Source organism: Elephas maximus, chromosome 2, assembly GCF_024166365.1.
Source record: "Elephas maximus indicus isolate mEleMax1 chromosome 2, mEleMax1 primary haplotype, whole genome shotgun sequence".
Taxonomy (NCBI): domain Eukaryota; kingdom Metazoa; phylum Chordata; class Mammalia; order Proboscidea; family Elephantidae; genus Elephas; species Elephas maximus.
Window position 1 is genome coordinate 205844832 of NC_064820.1, and position 25048 is coordinate 205869879.

General features: G+C 37.3%; 1 protein-coding gene across 1 annotated transcript; it reads right to left on the reverse strand.

Moving 5' to 3' along the window:
* Positions 1-15041: 15041 nt before the first annotated feature.
* On the reverse strand, positions 15042-18710 carry LOC126067748 (olfactory receptor 6F1-like). Its single transcript, XM_049869951.1, has 2 exons — positions 17782-18710; positions 15042-15075 (listed from the first exon to the last, which is right to left on the reverse strand). The coding sequence occupies exons 1-2, from the start codon at positions 18708-18710 to the stop codon at positions 15042-15044; spliced, it is 963 nt and encodes a 320-aa protein (XP_049725908.1).
* Positions 18711-25048: the final 6338 nt, after the last annotated feature.

Here is a 25048-nt window from a genome sequence, read left to right on the forward strand (position 1 = left end):
TTGCAGTGCCTTGGGTATCTGGAAGGGAGAAGTAGGGGCCTTGGTGTATATTCTGAATATACAAGAGCTAAATTCCTTTACTGAAATGATGAGCAAATACGTTTTCCTTTTTCTACATGTTCTCCCCCAAATTTCTTAGATATGTGTGCAGTGCTCATGATCCTCAGCAGAAAATATTTCAATTTTCTGCAGTTAAGGAAATGCCTTGGATTTTCCAGAACTGTGTAATATGTTGCAGGACAATTGGAAGACAAAATAAATAGACATTGTTATTGCACAGTGAAATGATCTTAAAATTAGTCTTGTTAAAAGTTTGTATGGAGGTATGTGTGTGTGTGTATATGTATGCACATGTATGTATTTGTGTGTGTATATTTGCCCTGTTACCTTTGAGTTGATTACGACTCACAGTGACCCTATAGGTCAGGGTAGAACTGCCCCATAGGATTTCTAGGGAGTGGCTTGTGGATTAGAACTGCCGACTTTTGGTTAGTAGCCAAGCTCTTAACAACTGTGTTACCAGGGATATATAGTTGTAGAAAACAGCTAATAAATTTGAAATCTTAAATCTAACCGTAACAATAGTTACATGAAATGTAAATAATATAAAACACTGATTAAAAGGCAGAAGTTATCAGAATAGTTTTTGTAAAAAAACAGCTCAACCATATGTTATCTACAAGAAATTTACTTTAAATATAGGTAGGTTAAAATTAAAAGTATGAAAAACATTTATACTAGGCAAACACTAATCAAAATAACGCTGGAGTGATTATATTAATATCAGAAGAGAAAACTAACAAAAGTAGAGAGAGAGATTACATAAGGGTAAAATGATCAATTTACCAAGAAGACATAATCCTAACAAGAGAGCTGCAAAAAGCATGAAACAAAACTGACAGAAGTGATAGGAAAAGCAGGTAAATTCCCAATGATAGTACATACTTCAACATTCCTCTCAGTAATACATAGAATTAGTAGTCAGAAAATCAGCAAGGATATAGAACTGAGAAATACCATCTACCACTTGGATTTAATTCACATTTCTGAAGTGCTTTACCCAACATCATCAGGATACACATTTCTCTCAAATATGCGTGGGATATTTACCAAGGTAGACTATGCCCTTGTTCATAAAACAAGCACTTTTTACATGTATTAGACATGTAAAAAATTGAAACTATACAAAACATGCTCTCTGGCAATAATGAAATCAAACTTAAAGCCAATAAAAGAAGGATAAAATAACAATTTTTAACCACATGGAAGTTAAACAGTAACATTCTAAATAATCTATGTATCTAAGAGGAGCTATTTTGAACTGATCTAAGAAGATACAATAATTAAAATCTGTGGATTGTAGATGAAGTAGAAATTGTTGTTGCTGTTGTTGTTATTGTTAGGTGCTGTCAAGTCAGCTCCAACTCATAGTGACCCTAGGCACAACAGAATGAAATACTGCCTGGTCCTGCGCCATCCTTAAAATCGTTGTTATGCTTGCGCTCATTGTTGTAGCCATTGTGTCAACCCACCTTGTTGAGGGCCTTCCTCTTTTCCACTGACCCTGTACTTTGCCAAGCATGATGCCCTTCTCCAGGGACTGATCCCTCCTGACAACATGTCCAAAGTATGTAAGACTCAGTCTCGCCATCCTTGCTTCTAAGGTGCATTCCGGTTGCACTTCTTCCAAGACAGATTTGTTCATTCTTTTGGCAGCCCACGGTATATTCAATATTCTTCGCCAACACCACAATTCAAAGGCATCAAATCTTCTGTCTTCCTTATCCATTGTCCAGCTTTCACACGCATATCATGTGATTGAAAATACCACAGCTTGGGTCAGGTGCACCTTAGTCTTTAAGGTGACATCTTTGCTCTTCAACGCTTTAAACAGGTCCTTTGCAGCAAATTTACCCAATGCAAAGTGTCATTTGATTTCTTGACTGCTGCTTCCATGGCTGTTGACTGTGGATCCAAGTAAAATGAAATCCTTGACAACTTCAATCTTTTCTCCGTTTATCGTGATGTGGCTTACTGGCCCAGTTGTGAGGATTTTTTTTTTCTTTATGTTGAGGTGCAATCCATACTGAAGGCTGTGGTCTCTGATCTTCATTAGTAAGTGCAAGTCCTCCTCATTTTCAGCAAGTAGGGTTGTGTCATCTGTATAACGCAGGTTGTTAATGAGTCTTCCTCCAATCCTGATGCCCCTTCTTCTTCATACAGTCCAGCTTCTCTGATTATTTGCTCTGTATACAGATTGAATTGATATGGTGAAAGGATACAACCCTGACGCACACCTTTCCTGACTTTGTTCTGTCCAAACAACTGCCTCTTAATCTATGTAAAGATTCCTCATGAGCACAATTAAGTGCTCTGGAATTCCCATTCTTTGCCATGTTATCCATAATTTGTTAATAAGTAGAAATTAGAGGGCTTTTTTGAATGAATTGCCTTACTAGTACTCTCCATTTCAGGAAGGACTATGAGATTGGTGGGTGGTCATTCACATTTAACTAGATAATAAACATCTTAAAAAATACAAGTGTCTACTCATGAAGTGTTCCCTGGAGTGCCTTCTAGGAAGTATATTAAAAAAAAAAAAACCCACAGTGGTTAAATTTATTTTTAAAATTATGGTAAAACTTCGAGATTCTGTGTGATATTTTATTTTATTTCATTTTTTCCTGAATTATGGAGGGGAAATGGGCAAGTTCTATCCATTCTCTCTTGGGAAAGAAACTATTCCTGAGTATGTTAGAACTTGAATTTAGCTTGTCATCCAATCTTGTAGGTTTCAGAGCCTGACCAGATATGCCATGTTAGATTGATGTTTCATCATACTGTATTTGGCTAATGTATTTCATTAGGATACCCTTTGGAGCCCTGGTGGCTCAGTGGTTAAGTGTTGGCCTGCTAACTGAAAGGTCAGCAGTTTGAATCTACCAGTTGCTCCTTGGAAACCCTATGGGGCAGTTCTAGTTTGTCCTATAGGGTTATTATGACACACTTTAGCATTGAAATGCTCTTCCTGTGTCTCTAGCAGGAACAGGGACCCTCTTAACGTTAGGCATACACATTCTTTCAGCTTAGCTCTTTGACTTTGGAATAGACTTGGAGAAACAGAAGAAAGTAACTCTAAGAAATCAATGGCATTTTTAGTTTTAGTGCCCCATCCATTTCAGAGGAGACATTGAATGTGCATGATTTAGGTTTTGAGAGCAAATCTTTGCACAGAGGATGGAGAGGAAAGGTGTTTCTTCTTTATTCTTATTTATTTTTGACAACTCTGTCCTTTTGTTTTCATATGCATTCCTTGATTAAGTGACTAGATTTTATTTAAAAAAAATACGACTGTAATGAAGAATAGAAAGTTTGGAAAAGGTGAGATGAGCAGAAAATAAAATATAGAAAATTAAAGTTAACTCAAGTATATCAGAAATAAGAATACATGTAGAAAGACTGTTAATCCATCAATATATGACTATTCTAAATTTGTATAATTTGAATAACATATCATCAAAATCTATACAGACATTAATGGGAATAAAAGATAAACATATCCATAATTATAGTTCAATCATTGAAAATTTTAACACACCTGCACCAATAACTGATATTAATAGCGATACAAAAATTTTAAACAGAATGATATAAACTTGAACAAGTGACATACAGAAGCCTGGATCCAACATTGTCAGTCTGCACATTATTTTGAAGTGTACGTGGAACACCTACCAAAATTTAACATATAGTAAAACCAGAGATTTTCAATGGGGGTGATGTGTACCCCAGGGAACATTAACCCATGTCTAGAGACACTTTTTGATTGTCATGACTATGGAAGGTGGGGTGCTACTGGCATCTAATGGATAGTGACCAGGGATTTTGCTAAACATCCTACATGGTACAGGACAGATTTCCTCAACAAAGAATTATCTGTTTTAAAATGTCAGTAGTGTTGTGGTTGAGAAACTTTATGCTAACCTATAAACCACTTTTAACAGATCGTAAAACATATACAATATGCCCTATGATAACAGTGAATCTTTTTAAAAAAGATAACCAGAAAATTCTTACATTTTAGGCATTTAGTTATATGCTTCTAATTAACTAATAGTTCAAAAATAAATCACAATAAAAATTAGAAAACATTTAAAAATAATAATCATAGTAAAACATATTGAAACTTTTAGAATATAGCAAAATGCTTGCTTAGTAGGAATTTCCTGACTTAAATATTATAGAATAGAAAAAAATAAGTCCACAAATGAGTTAGAAAAAAAAAACAACACAAAAAACAGAATAAATAAGTAATGAGACAAATACAGAAATTAATAAAGGTCAACCTCCTAGGGGAGGAGAGGATATCAGTGACTGGGAGTACAAATAAATTTTGCAAATTATGATATATTGTATTTTCTTTATTAATCATTTAAAAATATATTCAGTTTCCACCTAGATTTCTCCTGTAAAGTACATTTTTAGTGGCTTATTGTTTATTTTCCAAAGAGGGATATTAAATTTCTGATATTTATGTCTAAACTGATTCTACTGTGGTTCAAGTATAAACTACATAATTTCAATTTGTTTTATAGCTCATCAAATTATTTATGTTCAGTTGTTCTCTGTGACAATTCTATCTATCCTGCTAATAATGTCTTCACATTTTCAATGTCTTTTTTATTTTTGGGGGGAGGAGGTAGGGGGTAAATATTTCATTCTAGCCTACCAGATTGTGAGAGAATAAATTTCCGTGTGGTAAAGCCATTCACTTGTGGTATTTCTGTTATAGCAGCACTAGAAACTAAGACAATATCCTTAAGGCCTCTGATGATTCCCATGTTCCTGAGTTAAAACACCACAAGCATTTCCATTTTGTTCATTAACATACGGGGAAAATCTCAAGGCATTATTTGGGAACCCCAAAGTGGGAGTGGTTAGAATGGCTTGCTGAAGTGTGTGTATCACTCGTATACCTTCTTCAAAATGGAAAAAAGGACAAGTTACTTCTTTTTTCAGACAGTGATATAAGGGTTGGGGTAACAATGAAAAATTTGTAATCCAATTTCAACAGTATTCACAAAAACCTAAAAACCTTCTTAATTGTTTCTTTGTGGTAGGCAAAAGAAAGTTAACATAGAGTCCTTCCTTTTTGAATCTTCAAAAATACCTTCAGCTGAAATAAGCTGTCCGAAATATTTAATAGCAGGTTGAACAAATCGTGGTGCAGTGGTTAAGCATTCTGCTGCTAACCAAAAGGTTGGCAGTTTGAATCCAGCAGCTGCTCATTGGAAACCCTATGGGGCAGTTCTACTCTGTCTATAGGGCTGCTATGAGTTGGAATCAACTCTATGGCAATGGGTTTGGTTTTTGGTTTTGAGCAAATGGGGATTTTCTTTGGAAGCCTTATGCCCTCTAGTGGCTACATGTTGTAATAATAAAATACCGTCATTCTGTACAGAGGTGGAACAAATCATAAGATCATCTATGTATTGCAATAACACTGATCCATTTTTAAATTGGGGCCCTGGTGGTGCAGTGGTTAAGAGCTTGGCTGCTAACCAAAAGGCTGCCAGTCTGAATCCACTACCCACTCCTTGGAAACCCTGTGCTTTCAAGGGGCAGTTCTACTCTGCCCTATAGGGTCGCTATGGGTCAGAATAGATTTGATGACAACGGGTTGGGCTTTTTTTTTTTTGGTATGTTTTGGGGTTTTTTGTTATATTTAAATTAAAATAGAACTAAGTCTGAATGTAACCCTTGTGAAAACTAAGTAGGACTTTCAGTTAACCTTTGTGGGAGAACTGTATCCATATATTTTTTTATTTTTCTAGGTGAAAGCAAGTATTGACTAACCCAACAAACAGGGATGCTAAAGAGTGCCACAGAGATCTATAACTGTAAAGAACATATCATCACTTAGTACCTGGGCTAAGTAAAGATTGAAAACCACAGGGAACCTAAATATTACAATTTTATTTATATCTCTCAAATCTTGTACAAATCTCCACCCTCTATTGTTTGGTACTTTTACTGGAGAAATAGGAGTGTTGCAAGGATTAATGCATGGTATAATTAAACCTTGATGCAGAAAATATTGGAATATAAGTTCTAACTCTGCTAAAGCTTCAGGCTTTAATGGATACTGAGCTATTTTAGTTAGGGGTTTAGAAGTGTCTATCTGAACCTGAGTAAGTTCAGCTGACAAGACTTTTCCTGCATCTGTGGTTGTTCTTGCCCAGAGTTCAGTAGGCATTGTTCTAATTCCTTTTCTTCTCCCTGAGTTTGTTCCACAGTTCCTTCTACTTCATACCCTTGAACAAAGCATAGAACGTCTTCTACTTTTCCCTCAGTAAATGAGTCATCTAATGGAGGAAAGTTTAGTAGAATTTCTCCACCGTCAGTAAACTATATGTGGCATCGCCACTGAGATAATAAATCTCACCCTAATAAATTAACCAGAGTATCATTGCTGAGGAGGAAAGGATATAAATCTTCAGTGGATTCTAAAAATATTGGTACTGGCTCTGAATGAGGCAAATTTGTTGTTCATTTGAAATCCCCACAATTTTAGAAGTTTTGTTACTCCGAGGAAGAGGTTTTTGTAAACACATGAGATTTATGCTGACATGGTAACATCTGCATCAATCAGGAAGGTAAGAGCCTCCGCATTTACATGGAGTGTTGTCTCCCCCTGACTGTTGAGAGGAAACATGGTGAAAATCCCTAAATCCTCGAAGCACTGTCACTGTGAAGGTAATGGAGGTGCTGAAAAAGTAACCCTTCGTTTATTCTTAAGTTTTAAACAAGCCAGCTTAAAATGTCCGGGCTTCTTACAGTAGTTGCAAACTAGCTCATTTTTGGGTGTATTTGTTTGAGGCTGTCACTTGGTCAGGATCCTATCATTACTGCCTCTACTTTGCAGCTGTTGTAACTGGAAAGCCATCATTTTATTTTTGGGCTCTCTAGTTTTTACCTTTCTCTTTTTTTTCTTGCCTTCAGTGTCAGCTAATTTGTAAACCACTGCAGCCAGTTCTGAAGGATTTACGTTTGCCCAATTTAAATTGTATCTTTTTACAAAAGCTGCTAAGTCAGGCAATAACGCCCTTAAAACATAGACTTTAATACAGGCCGACATTCTTTTGTAATTGTCTTTAAGCCTGATTGTTCTTAAAACAATGTGGAGAAATGATCTATAAAAGTATGAAAGTTTTCTCGTTTTCCCTGTTTGCAAGCCTGAATTTTTGTCCAGTTACCATGCTTTTGAAAAGCTTTGGGAAATGCATTTATTAATTCTTTCACCAAAGCTTGAACTTCATCTCTTAGTTCCTTTCTGATAACTCCAGTCTTTAGAATTCAGCTTACTTCTGGGTCCTTTCACTTAGCTTCAGCCATCCATTTAGCTTCGTTTCCTGAACTTAGTAGCATATCCAACAAATTATGTAAATACAAAGGACCTGGCTCATAGATACTAGTCAAGATAGTAAATTCATGTAAAATTTTCTTAGGATTTTCTTGAGAATCAGGAAAATCTTTTAAAATTGCCCTAAGTTCTGATTTAGACCAAAGGTTTACTGTTACTTCCACCAATCCTTCCAGTTAATTTGGATTGTTCTACTACTAAAGGTGTCAGGGGAGATGGAAACTCAGATTCAAACGTAACACCAGAATGAAAAGGCAATTCAGCAAAAAGGGAACTAGAGTTCAAATTAAGATCTAGAGAATTAGGTTTTTCTTTTTTCCTATTTTATCCTTCTGCGTTTTTTTTTTTTTTTTCTGTTTTCTCCAAAATCCATAGGAGTTTTATGCATTATTGAATTTAACAATGCTACTGGACCCTTCCATAATGCCAAAGTTTGTTTTGATTGTTTAGCAATATTTTCCTTGGTATAAGCAAAAGTATTCATTTTCTGACTCTTGAGGATTCAAAGTACTAATTAAAAAATACTTCCCATCGACTTTGATTTATTTTAGATCCTTTTGCTTCTAACTCACACCTCAAAAAAACTAACTTAACCAATTCAAAATTTCCCACATAGGCCATTGCGAAGAATTCTTTTCTTTTGTTAAATCATGCCATTTTTCTAAATATTGTGTTGAATTAAGTTCTTTTTTTTTTTTTTTAACTACATAGGCAGCACATGTGCCAGATCGTGGGCTGTTGATTTTACTCTTTTCTTGGTTATTGCCAGTCTTTAAATTAAAAAGGAAGAAGAAAAGTTTTAAGACAAAGCACAATTTTGCAGATTTTCCTTGGGTCACAAAAAGAAGCCTAAAGAGTGCTGCTAGGTTTGGACAGTGTTTTGCTTGGACCAATGTGTCCCTTCATTTAGTGAGAGTTTGCTTGTGAGTGGCAGGCAGCCTATTGCTCTGGCCTGCCTTGTGGCCACTCTATCCTGTCATAGAAGTCTCTTAACGCTAATGATGAGTGCCAGCAACTGACCTAATGGCTATTATTTATCAACCTCTGTTTGAATTTTGTGGTTTATGGTGACTCAGAGCATTTCGAAAATAGAATTAACTCTCTAACTTTTTATCAAATGTCCAAATTTGAACACCAAACTGCAGTTCACCAAAAGCGTCACTAGAGGTCAATCTTAACCAAACGATCAAGCAAAAATCTAAGAAAAATTCTCAATTAAGACAGCCAGTTTTCAAAACAATGTGCCAAACAAAAGCTAAGAAATAGTGAGAAAGAGGAAAAAAAAAAATGGATAAGCAAAGGGTCATTTTCTGAAAGCACTTACCCTATCAATGTCGAAGGGTTGTGGAGTGTGAATGCATGGGGTCCAGAAGACAGGACCTCTCTTTGCTGGCTTCTGCTTCACAATCCAGGTCTCCTTCAGAGTTGAACGGGTTCTTTGCTTCAGAAAATCCTGCCATGACAACTACGGTTATTGTCCTTGGATAAAATTACCACAAATTTATAGTAAAGCAAGAAGAAAGATTTTATTCAGCACATGTTCCAAGAGACAAAAGAGGGAAACAGACAAGCATGCAGCTAGAGCTATAGGTCTCTCTGAGTCCGAAAAATGTCACAGAATCATGAATATGTCTAGATGTTACAAATGGATAGAATCATTAAAAGATTCACATTTTCACAGATTAGCTAAAAACTGCTAAATCACCGCGATTCTGCATTTTAAGTTGTTTTCCTTAATAATCACTGGTACAAGTTTCAGTAACAACAGGGGGGTCTTCATTGGGCCAACAAATCTTACTATTTACTAAATGCTAAGGGAAAACTTTTTTTTTTTTTTTTTAAGGGAAAAAGATAAGAGTAAAAAATAGGTGGCTCTTACTTGCTCTAAGTATCTTGTTTTTGTGAAAGATTTCCTAAAAGATGTTTACTAAGATTGCCTTAGCTGCTGTTTTTATAGCTCAGGGCCCAGCTGATATGTCCTTGTTGCTCTAGCTGGGTCACATGCCTTATATTCATAGGCAGAAGATGTCAATTTTTATTTCCTAAGTCAGTGGTGATATGATACTGCAGTTTTAATCTACATTTACCCAGACATTAATGCTGATGAGCAACTTTGTACATGTTTAAATGTTGTACATTTATATATTTTTTGAAAAATGTATTTTCAAATCTTTTGTTTATTTTTGATGAGTTGTCTGCCTTTTAATCGCTGAGTTTTAAGTATTCGTTATAAATCTAATTACAAGTCATTTATTAGACATAACCTATTTCCACCGACTCAATTCTGACTCATAGCAACCCTATAAGACAGAGTAGAACTCCCCATAAGGTTTCCAAGGAGCAGCTGGTGGATTCAAACAGCTGACCTCTTGGTTAGCAGCCGAACTTTAACCACTGTGCCACCAGGGAATCCTGATTAGATATAGGTTCTGCAAATCCTTTTCCAGTCAGTTGTCTTTGTTTTCCTCTTCTTGACATGCCTATTTTTATGCCAATAACACAGTCTTGATTAATGAAGCTATATAATAATCAGCTGCTGCAGTCTGAAATTGATCGAACATGCGACCAAGATGGATTTGTAATTACTGGTGATTGGAATGCGAAAGTTGGAAACAAAGAAGAAGGATCAGTAGTTGGAAAATATGGCCTTGGTGATAGAAACAATGCCAGAGATCGAATGATAGAATTTTGCAAGACCAACGACTTCTTCATTGCAAATACCTTTTTTCACCAACATAAACAGCGACTGTACACATGGACCTCGCCAGATGGAACACACAGAAATCAAACTGACTACATCTGTGGGAAGAGACCATGGCAAAGCTCAATATCATCAGTCAGAACAAGGCCAGGGGCCAACTGTGGAACAGACCGTCAATTGCTCATATGCAAGTTCAAGCTGAAACTGAAGAAAATCAGAACAAGTCCATGAGAGCCAAAATAATGACCTTGAGTATTCGACTCGAAGGCACTGGGTTTTTTTTTATTGTTGTTGTTATATCCCACCTGAATTTAGAGACCATCTCAAGAATAGATTTGAGCATTGAACACTAGTGACCAAAGACCAGACAAATTGCAGAATGACATCAAGGACATCATCCATGAATAAAGCAAGAGGTCACTGAAAAGATAGGAAAGAAAGAAAAGACCAAGATGAATGTCAGAGGAGACTCTGAAACTTGCTCTTGAGTGTCAAACAGCTAAAGCAAAGGAAGAATTGGTGAAGTAAAAGAGCTGAACAGAAGTTTTCGAAGGGCATCTTGAGAAGACAAAGTAAAGTATTATAATGACATGTGCAAAGAGCTGGAGATGGAAAACCAAAAGGGAAGAACACGCTCAGCGCTTCTCAACCTGAAAGAATTGAAGAAAAAATTCAAGCCTCGAGTTGCAATAGTGAAGGATTCCATGGGGAAAAATATTAAACGATGCAGGAAGCATCAAAGGAAGATGGAGAGAATACACAGAGTCATTTTACCAAAAAGATTTAGTCGATGTTCAACTATTTCAAGAGGTGGCATATGATCAGGAACCGATGGTACTGAAGGAAGAAGTCCAAGCTGCTCGAAGGCATTGGTGAAAAACAAGGCTCCAGGAGTCGATGGAATATCAATTGAGATGTTTCAACAAACAGATGCAGTGCTGGAGGTGCTCACTTGTCTATGCCAAGAAATATGGAAGACAGCTACCTGGCCAACTGACTGGAAGAGATCCATATTTATGCCTATTCCCAAGAAAGTTGATCCAACCAAACATGGAAAATATAGAGCAATATCATTAATATCACACTCAAGCAAAATTTTGCTGAAGATCATTCAAAAACGGCTGCAGCAGTATATCGACAGGGAACTGCCAGAAATTCAGGCTGGTTTCAGAAGAGGATGTGGAACCAGGGATATCATTGCTGATGTTAAATGGGTCCTGGCTGAAACCAGAGAATACCAGAAAGATGTTTACCTGTGTTCTATTGACTATGCAAAGGCATTCGACTGTGTGGATCATAACAAATCATGGATAACACTGCAAAGAATGGGAATTCCAGAACACTTAATTGTGCTCATGAGGAACCTTTACATAGATCCAGAGGCAGTTGTTCGGACAGAACAAGGGTATACTGATTGGTTTAAAGTCAGGAAAGGTGTGCGTCAGGGTTATATTCTTTCACCCTACCTATTTAATCTGTATGCTGAAAAATTAATACAAGAAGCTGGGCTATATGAAGAAGAACGGGGCATCAGGATTGGAGGAAGACTCATTAACAACCTGCATTATGCAGATGACACAACCTTGCTTGCTGAAAGTGAAGAGGACTTGAAGCACTTACTAATGAAGATCAGAGACCACAGCCATCAGTATGGATTACACCTCAACATAAAGAAAACAAAAATCCTCACAACTGGACCAATGAGCAACATCATGATAAAAGGAGAAAAGACTGAAGTTGTCAAAGATTTCATTTTACTTGGATACACAATCAACAGCCATGGAAGCAGCAGTCAAGAAATCAAAAGACACATTGCATTGGGCAAATCTGCTGCAAAAGACCTCTTCAAAGTGTTGAAGAGCAAAGATGTCACCCTGAAGATTAAGGTGCACCTGACCCAAGCCATGGTATTTTCGATCACATCATATGCATGTGAAAGCTGGACAATGAATAAGGAAGATTGAAGAAGAATTGACGCCTTTGAATTGTGGTGTTGGCAAAGAATATACTATGGACTGCCAAAAGAACAAAAAAATCTGTCTTGGAAGAAGTGCCGCCAGAATGCTCCTTAGAGCCAAGAATGGCGAGACTGCGTCTTCCATACTTTGGACATGTTGTCAGGAGGGATCAGTCCCTGGAGAAGGACATCATGCTTGGCAGAGTACGGGGTCAGTGGAAAAGAGGATGTCCCTCAATGAGGTGGAGTGACACAGTGGCTGCAACAATGAGCTAAAGCATAACAACAATTGTAAGGATGGCTCAGGACTGGGCAGTGTTTCGCTCTGTCACTATGAGTCGGAACCGACTCAATGGCACCTAACGACAGCAACATAATAAATCTTAAACTCATATGACATGTGTTATCCAAATTTCTTTTTAATTTTCAAAATTGCTTTGATTTTTCTTGGTCCTTTGCAATTGCATGTATATGCTAGAGTGAAAAAAAAAACATACTGAAGGTTTTGGGGGATTGCACTGTGTTCTTTATTGGAATTTTCTAGTGAAAAGTTCTCTCTATTCCTTCTTCTCATCCCCAAATTTTGTTAAGGTAAATGAAAAAAGAAATACAACTAAGGATATCAGAATTATAAAAACTAAAGAAAAATTGAAAGCACTCAATGGAAAAGTTTTTTAGCTATAATTGGTCATAATAAGTAAAGAGTATGGACTACTGACTGACACCACCACACGTCTATCAGTTTGTCATGCCGTAGAGGCTTGCATGCTGCTATGATCCTGGGAGCTAAGCTATATTTCAAAGACCACCAGGGTCAACCATGAAGGACAAGTTTCAGTGGAGCTTCCAAGCTAAGACAGACTAGGAAGAAAGGCCTGGTGATCTACTCCTGAAAATTAGTTAATGAAAACCCTAGAGATCACAAAAAAGTGTGGTGCCACTTGCTTGGTTTAGGTACATCATCAGGAGAGATCAGTTAAGGGAGAAGGGCATCATGTTTGCTGAAGTAGAGAGTCAACAAGGGTGAGGCAGATCCTTGGTGAGACTGATTGACACAATAGCTGCAATGATAGACTCAAACATGCTGGTTACCTTGAGGATGACTCCAGACCAGGCAATGTTGTGTTCTGTTGTCCATAAGGTACATCACGGGTAGCCATAATTTTGCCATAGGCAGTAATCAATTTGATGGCATTTATCTATCTGTACAAATGGTGTGGAGGTGGTGTCTGACCTCCTCTAATTATAAGAGAAGGAAGGAGAATCAAGATCAATAGCCCAAGGCTGATTTCTATGAGGCAGAGTTCAGAAATGTCTCCTTTTTCCACCATCTATCAATTCTGACACCAACTGTCCCTCCCACGATGCTCTCTACTTCTCTACTGAGTTTGATAATTCATTGCAATGGCCACACAGAACTCACAGATAATATGATTATGGGGTTTATGAAGGAAGTAACAGGTTACAACTCAAGTTCAGGAACACTCAGGATACAGTTGTTTCATCAGGACAGCCTCTTCTTAGCTGGTCCTGAAAGTATGCCTTTCTCTAGCCTTTTGGCCTCTGGCCTGCTCAGGTAAGTGTTACAGAGCTTGTTTAGCCTTGTGTGTAAGTTCCCAAAGGCACCCTACTCCACCATAATCCTCAGCCCAAAGGCAATCAACTCTTGCCTTGTGAGTCAGCAAACCTAGCTCCACCAAGTGCCCAGAGGCAATCTACTCCTCCAGCAATCCTCCTGCCCAAAGGTCCTAGCTTTCTTACTCTGTGGGCTGTGAAGCCCACTGCACCATCTTTTGCTGGTCTCTCCTCCCAGGCCCTCTTGCTGCCATTTCTCTGCCACTGCTTCTCGTTGTTTTCAGTGTTACTGCTCTGTCTTGGTCTCCTGGTTCCAGGAGTTTCTCAAGGCAGGGATCCCAGCTCCAAAGAACATGCTAAGCTCTTGGCTCATCTTCCTTGGTGGTGGTGAGATCCTCTCATTCCCACCTCTAAGATGGCTTATTTTAAGCCTAACAGGATGACTAAACTGACTGATTCCTTTGTTAGTGTCTCATAGATCTTATTTGCACGGTCTGCCCCAGTCACTTGGGTAAGAGTTACAAGTCCATGGCGAGAAAGGCCACACCAAAGTGATCCATCCCACCACACTATATTGTATAAAATATATATGGTTTTAATTTTTGAAATGTGACACAATCTATTGTTAGAAATAAAATAACATGAATTAAATTAAATAACTGAACAAATTCAAATGAAAGGTATCTGGTGATTGGAAGAAGACGGTTTATATAGCTTTGAGTTTTCTGTTAACGAGGCCAGAGAACCTTCCTTAGGACAGCAGTGCCTGAAGGCAGGCCCTGAAGGAAGAGCATCACAGCCTGATAGCCGGGGCAGGGAATAAGCAGCAAGGGCAAAGGCTTGTTGGCAGGATGGGCGTGGCAAGAATATAGTGGTAAGACAATCTAATTTGGCTCTTGGTCTGACAGTAAGACAGAGCATGGAGATAAGAGAGGGCAAAGCCAGGCAGGTTTTCTAGGTTGAAATGAACAATTTAGCTTTATTCTTAAAGCAAGGCAGAAACATTGATCTTTTCTAAGCAGAAAGATGACATGATCTGATGTACAGTCTAAAAGTTTCCCTCTGGTTATGGCCTGGAGGACTATTTGGAAGATGTCCTGAGAGGAAATGGGCAGGCCCTTGAGAAAACACCTTGGCATCCCAAATACAGTTGTGCATAGAGAGCCTTGCAGTATTGGCCATGGAGATGGAAATATGTTGACGCATTGCAAAAGAAGTTGGTAGCAAAAACAAAAAGAACTGGTGATGGATTGGCTATGAAGAGTGATGGAGTAGGGGATGTCATGGTGTTCTAAGATGCCTGGTTTTCCAACATAAACAGATGCAGAACCATTACAGAAAATAGTACTTTTTTTTTCTTTAGGGGCGGTAGAATAAAGCTGAATTTAGAATTGTGTATGATGAGTTTTACCACTAACGCTTGTTTTCACAAGGAAATAACCAGTGATGCAGATACCTTACAGGGAAATTCATTACAGCAGCATTTTCAATAACACATGAACACAAATTTTACATTCAAAATATGGATACCATTTATTTTAAGAAATTTATACTACAGAATAACATAAGTCCAAAAAAATCAAATATATATTTTTTAATTACTAACATGGTAAGTTGCTTAAAAAACTTTACATACATAGTCATCCCAGCTGATGAAAATATGCGTATTGAAGTATTGTCAAGATTTAGAAAACAGCCTGTAAATAAATATTGTCTTCTTTAAAAATTATCTTCTGTCCTTTTTTATTTTTCAAATTTACTTCAAGTACTGTCCTAGTTTTATGAGCAAATGAAAGGAAAAGTTCTCTGACACTACTCTGACTCCCTTTATCATCAAAGTTTTTTCATTGACTAGTGTTTGCATTTTGTTTCTTGCTGCTATTTTATGGAGATCTCCAGCAGCATGCATTCTACTAGTCAGGATTTTCTGCTTTAATACATCCTGCCTATAAAAATATGATAATTATTGTTATTACCACATTTACCTCTTTCTAGGGCAATCACTCTCATTATACTTATTGCATTTTTTTAACACAGATCTAAGAATTTACAAAAATAAAATATCAGGATTGAATGAATGAATGAGACGACCATATTTATTTACTCAAAACCACCCACACTCAAAACTACCCACAAGGTTATTTTTGCCCTAGCCAAGAAGGAAAACCAGTTATAGGCTTGGGAAGGATGAGTGACAAAAGGAAGTCCGAGTTAGATATGCATATATTAATATACTTCTCCCAAGGACTCTGGTTTTTTAAAAAATCACTGTAATTTATGAGTTAAGAAAATTTTCCCTCTATTTGAAATGGCACACAGAAAATGCTGTGCTCTGATACAGAGTACTTTGCTATTGTTGTAATATTTTGTATATACCCTTTGATATTCTGATGGAAATGGAGGGATTAGGAAAGATGTTGCATGATGTAGTTTCACAATTACACGTAAAGATGATTTCGAGAAGAGCATCTGTGAATGGGTATCACTTTAAAAATGGAAACTAATTAGGCACTCAGAAAAGTTTTGTATTTTAGTTTTCATATATTCCAGAGAATCACATGTCAAAACTTAAGCTAGGAAAAAATTCAAATATTGGCAGTCTTTTGATTTCATTGTATTCTCTTGTCATTGAAAAATAACATTTAAAATATTCACTGCTTAAAATACTGCTTCTCAAAATTTAATGTGCATGCCAATCACCTGGGACTGTCTTTTAAGTGTAGGTTCTCAATTAGTGAGAATGAGGAGGTTTGGGTGAGGCTTGAGATTGCACTTTCTAACAAGTTCCCAGATTATGCTAAGGCTGCTGTTCCAAGGATCACACCTTGAACAGCAGAAGGTTTAGGAGGCAATCAAGTGGAAATATTCTTTTCTAAATTACTAAGATACACTGAAAATGTTAAAGCTATTTCTTTCATATAAGAAGGGGGTACATAGCAATGGAAAACCAGTTGTAGTGTTTTTTTTTCCTCTAAATTGAATTCATTTCTGTTGAGTTAATTGGCTACTCAGATATTGTATAGGAATCTAAGAGTGATCATCCTAGTTTTACCATGTTAGTTAGATATCCCATTCTTGTACTGCCGTTTTTTTTTCTTTTTTTCCTTCTTTTCTCCTCCACTTATTAACCATATTGGAAATCCTGGCAGTGTAGTGGTTAAGAGCTATGTCTACTTACCAAAAGGTCAGCAGTTTGAATTAACAGGCACTCCTTGGATACTCAGTTCTATTCTGTCCTATAGGGTCACTATGAGTTGGAATTGACTTGAGGGCAACGAGTTTGGTTTTGGTTTTTATTAACCATATTACCCTTGCTAACATGTGGAAATCCATCATAGGAGCTCACTTAATCATGGTTGCGTATTACCCTGAAAAGTCCTGATTATCTGATATTTAAAAAATTATTTTTCTAATAAAACCCTCCAGATGTATTTACATTTATAATGAAATCAAAATCAACGCCTAAGAGTAAACCAAACCAAACCCATTGCTGTCAAGTTGATTCTGACTCATAGTGACCCTGTAGGACAACTAGACCTGCCCCATATGGTTTCCAAATCTATAATCTTTAAGAAAGCAAACTGCCACATCTTTCTTCCACAGAGCAGCTAGTGGGTCTGAAATGCCGACATGGTTGGCAGTCGAGTGCTTTAACTACTGCACCATCAGGGCACCTATACCTGAAAGTAGTGCTCCGTACATTTTTATTGAGTAAGTACAGTTTTGAGGTGCAAAGTAGTGAGCTTTTATCAGCCCATCTACCAGGTGGAGGAGCACCGTTTCATATAGAAGAGTTTTCTTTCTTTTGGTTCATGGTTACTATTAAGAAGTAAATTATGCAAATATTAAACTTATACATTATGTGGGAATATTCCAGTCTGTTTTTCAATTGTGAATGCCTTGTGCAGGGACATTGCATTATAGCATTCTTAAAAACAGTAAGTATAGAATATCTGTTTGAATGCCATTCAACGCATAACCTAAAGTTCAGAAAGCTGTAAATTTTATATAGCAACAGTTTCATAATATATTGTCAGTACTTAAAATTTACAAATGTATTTTGAGAATTCATTCTCAATTGCTCATTTTGAAACCTAAAAATCTTGTATGTTTCTGTCCCAGAGCAATCTCTTTCGTGCTAGAGTTTTCCTGAAAGCTTTCTTCACGTCTTTGTTTCTCAGTGTGTAGATGAAAGGATTTACCAATGGAGTGACCACACAATAGAATACTGACACCACTTTACCGATGGTGAAGTTGTACTTGGCTGGAGGGCGAACGTAGGCAAAGATGATAGTGCAATAATAGATAGAGACCACAGTGAGGTGGGAGGCACAGGTAGAAAAAGTTTTCTTCTGAGCCTCCCGGGAAGACAGTCTGATTATTGTGAGCACTATGTGCCCATAGGAGGACATAGTGAGAAGGAAAGAACTTAGAATCACAACAGAGCTACACGTGTAGCCCAAGGCTTCTGCAAAGAATGTATCTGAGCAAGAGAGTTTGAAAATGGGATCTGAGTCACAGAAGAAATGATTGATCTTCTGTGGGCCACAAAAGTTGAGATAAGAGATGAGTATGGTAGGTAGGAGTGGGGCAATGAAGCCCCCAATCCAAGATCCAGCTGAAAACCACAGGCAAATCTGAAGACTCATGAGGAGTGAGTAGCGAAGAGGGTTGCATATTGCCAGGTACCTGTCATAGCCCATCACTGCCAGCAGGATGCACTCAGTAGCCCCCATGGAGAAAAAGAAGTAGTACTGGGTTAAACACCCAGAAATGGAGATGGTCACTATCTGTGAGAGGCAGGTAGCCAGTAGTTTAGGCACTGTGGCTGTGGTATACCAGATCTCCAGGAAGGATAAATTTCCTAAGAAAATGTACATGGGTGTGTGGAGTGCGGAGTCCATCAGAACAATGAAAATGATGAGTGTATTTCCCACAAGGGAAAGTAGGTACACAATGAGAAACACGACAAATAATGTGAGCCGCAGTTGGGGAACAGCAGAAAACCCAAGAAAGATGAACTCCCTTACTGTCGTTTGGTTTGTCACATCCATATTTCATCTTCTTTCATCTGGAATGAATTAACAGGCCCAGGAGGTAGAAGATGAGCAGAAGCAAGTTTCAGATCTTCACTTATCTACCACTGATAGTTAAAACAAAACAAAAACACAGCTGAGTCAATTCCAATGCATGGCAACCACATGTGTGTCAGAGTAGAACTGTGCTCCATGGGGTCTTCAATGGCTGATTTTTCAGAATCAGATTTTTCAGAAGTAGATAGGCAGACTTTTCATGTGAGGCACCTTTGGGTAGATAGAAACCAACAATCTTTCAATAGTAGCCAAATGCTTAATCATTTTCATCACCCAGTGAGTCCTCAAAATGATAATAAAACCAAACCAAACTCGTTGCTGTGGAGTTGATTCTTACTCGTGGTGACCCCATATGTATAGAGTAGAACTGCCCCACGAAGTTTTCTTGGCTGTAATCTCTATGGATGCAGATTCCCAGGCGTTTCTTTCACAGAGCTGTGGAGTGGATTTGAACCTCCATGCTCTCGGTTAGCAGTCAAGTGCAAAAGGTTTTTGCCACCCAGAGCCCTCCCTCAATGATGATAGACCCCTAATAGTAACAGAAAATAATGACTGACAAAAAAATGATTGGCACTTTTATAAACAGTTTACATGGATTACCTTGCTTTATTTTCAAAATAAAGCTCCTGGGTAAATATGTATGAAGAATATATGTATAAAGAATACAATGAAGAAATTGAGGGAGTATGTAGTTTTTCCACAGTTATATCACTGTTAAGTTGGTGTGGCAAGTTTTGAATCCAGGCGGGTTGATTTAAAAATCACAGTCCAAGCTAATATATAAAATGTAGTTAGGTAGAAGAAAATGGCATTGTCCTGTTACTGAGAAATTCTGGTCTGAGAGATTAGAAGATTATGGAGAAATCAACAGCACCATACAGGTTGAAAACCAGTGGAGTGGGGGCCTCCCAGACTGGAGCTTCTTGGCCACACAAGCTACTGTGTTGAAACAAAGGGGTACTTGCCATTTTAACTTCATGACCCTTGATTTATGTCATTAGTTACATTTTGGAGGGCGATCCATACTATTTCCAGAAAACCAAGTAGAGTAAGATTCAAAATCTGTGTGAAAGATATTTTGTTTTTACATATTCTGTTAACTTCCCTAATGTTCAGCTTGTTTGTTTTTAGAACTAATACATCTATCCCACAGTCGTTAGGAACAGTCAGGCAAAAAATGTTAAAATGTCAGAAATCTTGTCCTTAGAGAAAGCATGAATTCTCATTGGATGTTTTAAAATAAATATGCTTTTGTGTCAAAATATTCAGATAATAAGTGTAAAGTGAAAATTTTCTTAACATTCATAATAAAAATGTTTGTACAGATGTAAAATATTTTTAAATATATATTTTTAAATCCTGCAATAGAGACATAAACTTGAAATCATTTGTATCACAATGGAAAAAACATCTGAATAAAACATTGATTCAATTGTGTTCATGCCTATGTAACAAAACTAAAACTGTACCTTTTGCTGTCAACACCTCTATTCAAAACAGATTTTGAAAAATGTTATGACTAGCAACCTACCTAGAATTTATAATTTAAGAAAACTGTTTGCATAAAACAGCTTGGACTATAATTTTAAAATATTTTCCTGATTTGATTATCTGGTTTCTTAAGAAACATTCACTTTTATGTTATTCCTGTAATACCAAGGATCCAAATTGTTTCTTACTTCCATTATGAAAGGACTACCATGTGGTTACTTTTCTCCTAAGATTTAAAAAAAAAAAAAAGGCAATTTTAAATATCTGAAAACACTACAACTAGACCTGTGAAACAGATTCACATCACCACCACCACAAAGAGACTCTCCCTCCCTTTTTTCTAAGACATATCATGTTTTCCTAATTCGGTCTTCATCAGAACTAGAGTTATAGGCTCTACAATCATGTTTAACTTAAATAAATTAATAGTTTTACCAAAAAAATAATATAAAAAATACAAGCTTACAATAATTTGTATTATTTTGTGGGTTTAATTTTAAAATTATAATAATTCTCTCTACATGCCAAAGTGAGTGTCTGAGGATATGTATTACACCAGATTATAGAAATATTGAAACTTATAAACACTGTTGTGTAATTATTTGGCTTACCCTTCCGTCACTCTCTAGACAAATGAGGCACAGCAGGGATAATATCTTCACAGGATACTCACAGCCTATATTCTGTTTTGTTATATATGTCAGAAATGAAACGTTATTAGTTAAATTTCCTTATAAACCCTTCTTTTCAGGAAGGCTATGTGTTGGAGCCTAAACCGCATTCCATTGAATCAAAAGGAAAATAAACTATTTCCCACCACTAGTTGCTGCTTATCCTTAAATGTTGATGCTATGACATTGGCTGCCACATGGCATCTATGCTGTAGACAAACACCGAACTCCCTGTTTTTCTTTCAGATATTTAATGTTTCCTTTGGCCAGAGTACAGGAAATCATGGCCTGAGGTCCCCTTTGTCAGGGGCATGTTAATGATTTCATCATCTTGGAGCCCTGGAAAGCTGCCCTCTACCTGGGGACACCCATTCTAGCTCCCTGAGGACTTTTCTTTGGCAAGGGTCAGAGTGCTCCCCCTCAGGACTAAAGGAAGAGCAAAGAGACTGTGGGAGGTATTAGCAATGTCTCCACAGCAACTGAAGGGTCAGCATCCTCGGTGGCTTCATTAGCTTCCACTGTCTGTAGTATTTACCTTTAAAAACAGTAAGTTTGTAGAATAGTACCCGCCAATATTCAGCCACCACAAGTACAGCCAGAGAATAACGTTCATTATCATATCAAGTACAAACTAGATCATCATTGTAAAGTCTTTGTTTACAATAATAGAGCTACAGATACATAAAAAAAAAAAAAAAATCCTGGTGGATTTGAACTATCAACCTTTTGGTTAACAGCCCTAGCACTTAACCAGCATGCTGCCAGGGTTTCCACAAACACATATATATCATAAATATACATATTTATATTTATATGCACACATATCATCTCCACATCAGATTGTCACAACTCAACTAAGAAAGCATTTATTGAGATCTTCCTGTGTGTGGAGAGCAGTGCTGCACACTGTAGTAGATACCAAGGTTAAGCCACTAAACAAAGGGTTTACATCCAGGAGCACAGTGAATATGCGTGGAATGCGTGAAAAACCGAGATAGACTTCATTACCACATTAAGGAGATAGTGGCAATATAAAAGGTGCAATAAAATAGATTTAGATGACACCTACATATGTTCAGTGATACGGAAACTTAGAATAAGTTTGTTAAAAGTACTCAAGGGGGAAACACAAAGGTGCCATTCAATGCTTGGTTTTTTGAAAACTGGTTAGCCCACATATAAAATAAAACAAAAGCTCAGTTCTAATGCACAAAATCAAATGGATCAAACATTTGTGAATTAAAGAAAGATATTATAAACAGGAGGTGATCAGTGAGGAAATGCAAGACACCAGGAGGTATCAGAAATTGTACGATGGAAGTTTGTTTCAATGACATAGAATGTTAGTGGCATTTCATTGATGTGGGCACCACGGATGCTAATTATTTGGGATGCCATATGCCCCTACCCAGTTATCAAAACTGATGACACTAAGAATCACTGTCCTAAAGGCAATAGAAGAAAATATAATTTTTAAAATAAACTTTTTTGAGATATAATAGACATACAATAAAATACACCTATCATAAGTATACAATTCAATAAGACTTGACAAATGTACACACACATATAACTATAACAACCATCAAGAAATATAACATTATTATCTACCCCAAAAAGTATTCTCAAACCCAGTGTAGACAATTAAAATTCTCGCCTTAGACCAGGGCAATCACTGATATCCTTCCTGTCATAATATACTAGCTTTGCTTTTTTGGATTTTCATCTATATAAAATCATAAAGCATGTAGCTTTTCATATTGGGTTCCTTTCAACCACCAGCGTATGTTAGAAATTCATCCAAGTTGATTTGTGTATTGTAAGTTTGTTTCTTTTTATGGTTGAGTAGCATTCCACTGAATAAATAATTTAATTTAATTAGGCATTTAATCAAATATTTAATACCAAAATTTAATTACCCAGTCACCTGTTTATAGATATTTAGATTGTTTCTGGTTCAGTGCTATGGAGAATAAAACAGCTATGAACATAGGAACATTCTCGTGAACAAATCTTGGTATGAATATGCATTTTCTTTCCCTTGAGTGAATATCTAAGAGTGTAAAGTGGGATTATATCCTAAGTGCATATTTAACTTTATACAAATTTACCAAAATTTTTCAAGAGTACCGCCACCATTTTATGTTCCAGTTGCAATGATGAGGGTTCCAGCCTGCATCTTCTTGAAACTTGGTCCTGTCAGTCTTTAATTTTAGCTTTTCCAATGGATGCATAACCAAAAAAATCCCAAACCCATCACAGTTGAGTTGATGCCAACTCATAGCAACCCTATACGACAGAGTAGAACTGCCCAGAGGGTTTCTAAGGCTGTAATCTTTAAAGAAGATGATGGCTACATCTTTCTCCTGCAGAGTGGCTAGTGGTTCAAATTGCTGACCTTTCAGTTAGCAGCTGAGTACTTTAACCACTGTGCCACAAAAGGTCCTTCCAGTGGGTGCATCCAACCACTAAACCCACTACCGTTGAGTCAATTCCGACTCATAGCGACCCTATAGGACAGAGTAGAACTGCCCCATAGAGTTTCCAAGGAGTGCCTGGAGGATTTGAACTGCCGACCTTTTGGTTAGCAGCCATAGCACTTAACCCCTACGCCACCAGGGTTTCCAGTGGGTGCGTAGTGTGTCTTATTTTGCCTTTTTGCATATTTCGGAAACTCTGGTGGGGTAGTGGTTAAGAGCTATGGCTGCTAACCAAAAGGTCGGTAGTTCAAATCTGCCAGGCGCTCCTTGGAAACCATATGGGGGAGTTCTACTCTGTCCGGTAGGGTCTCCACGAGTAGGAATCGACTCGACAGTAATGGCTACGGGTTGCATAATTTTAATGACTAATGATAATGACTATTGTTTCATGTGTTCAACAGCCATTCTTGTGAAACTTTTCTAAATTGTCTGTTCAAACTTTGCATATTTTTAATTGGGTTGTTTGTCTTTATATTGTCAATATGTTTGTCCTTACATTGTTAAGTTCTAGTACTTCCTCATTTTACTCTGGTTACTTCCATAATACAATGTAATGTAATTCATCAGTTAAGGTTATACCAGTGTAGGGCAGATTCTAAACTCAATCACTTCGAAGTTATATAAAGAGAAGCATAAACATAGAGACATGCCACAGACATAGGGCAAATACAGACACTAGATGAAGCATGGAGGCAGATCAATCTACAGTCCCAGGAACTTCAAAGATTGCTGGCTACTAGACGGGAAAATAGACAAAGAAGGATTCCATGTAAAGCCACACTCTGAATTGAGAACTCTAGGCCCCAGAACGGTAAGAAAATTAATTTTTTTTTTAAATCCCTCAGTGTAGTATTTCTGTTACAGTAGCATTAGAAAACTAAGGTACAGCTTTTACGCATTGAATGGGCCTGGCACCCTTGTGGAAAATCAATTGGTCATAGACACATGAGTTAATTTCTGGACTCTCATTTATGTTCCAACAGTCTATATGTCTATAATGATGCCATACATAGCACACTATTTTTATCACTATAGATTTTAGTAAGTTTTGAAATAAAAATTGTAAGTCCTTTTTTTTTCTTTTTCCAAGTTTATTGTTGTTATTGTTGTTGTTATGTACCATCGAGTTGGCTCCGCCTCATAGTAACCCTATGTACAACAGAGCAAAACACTGCCCAGTCTTCACAATCGATGTTATGTTTGAGCCCATTGTTGCAGCCACTGCATCAATCCATCTCGTTGAGGGGCTTCCTCCTTTTCTCTGACCTGCAGCTTTACAAGCATGATGTTTATCATAGGCTGGGTTCTCTGGAGAAGTACAAGCAGCAAAGCATGTAAATATATAGAGAGATTTATATCAAAGAAATGGCTCACTTGGTTGTAGAAACTGGAATGTCCCAAGTCCGTGGATCAGGATAGAGGCTTCTCCTGATTCATATAGCCTCAGGGGCTGACAAACCTAAGATCAGCAAATCAGAGTGCAGGGCTCTTGCTCACAGGTTGTGAGCAACTGATTGGCTACTCACAACAGATTCCATCATGGAGGTGATCACATTTTATCAAATCTTATCATGAAAGTGATCACAGCATCATACAACTGCCAAACCACTGGAAATCATGGCCCAGCCAAGTTGACACACTATCTTAACCATCACAA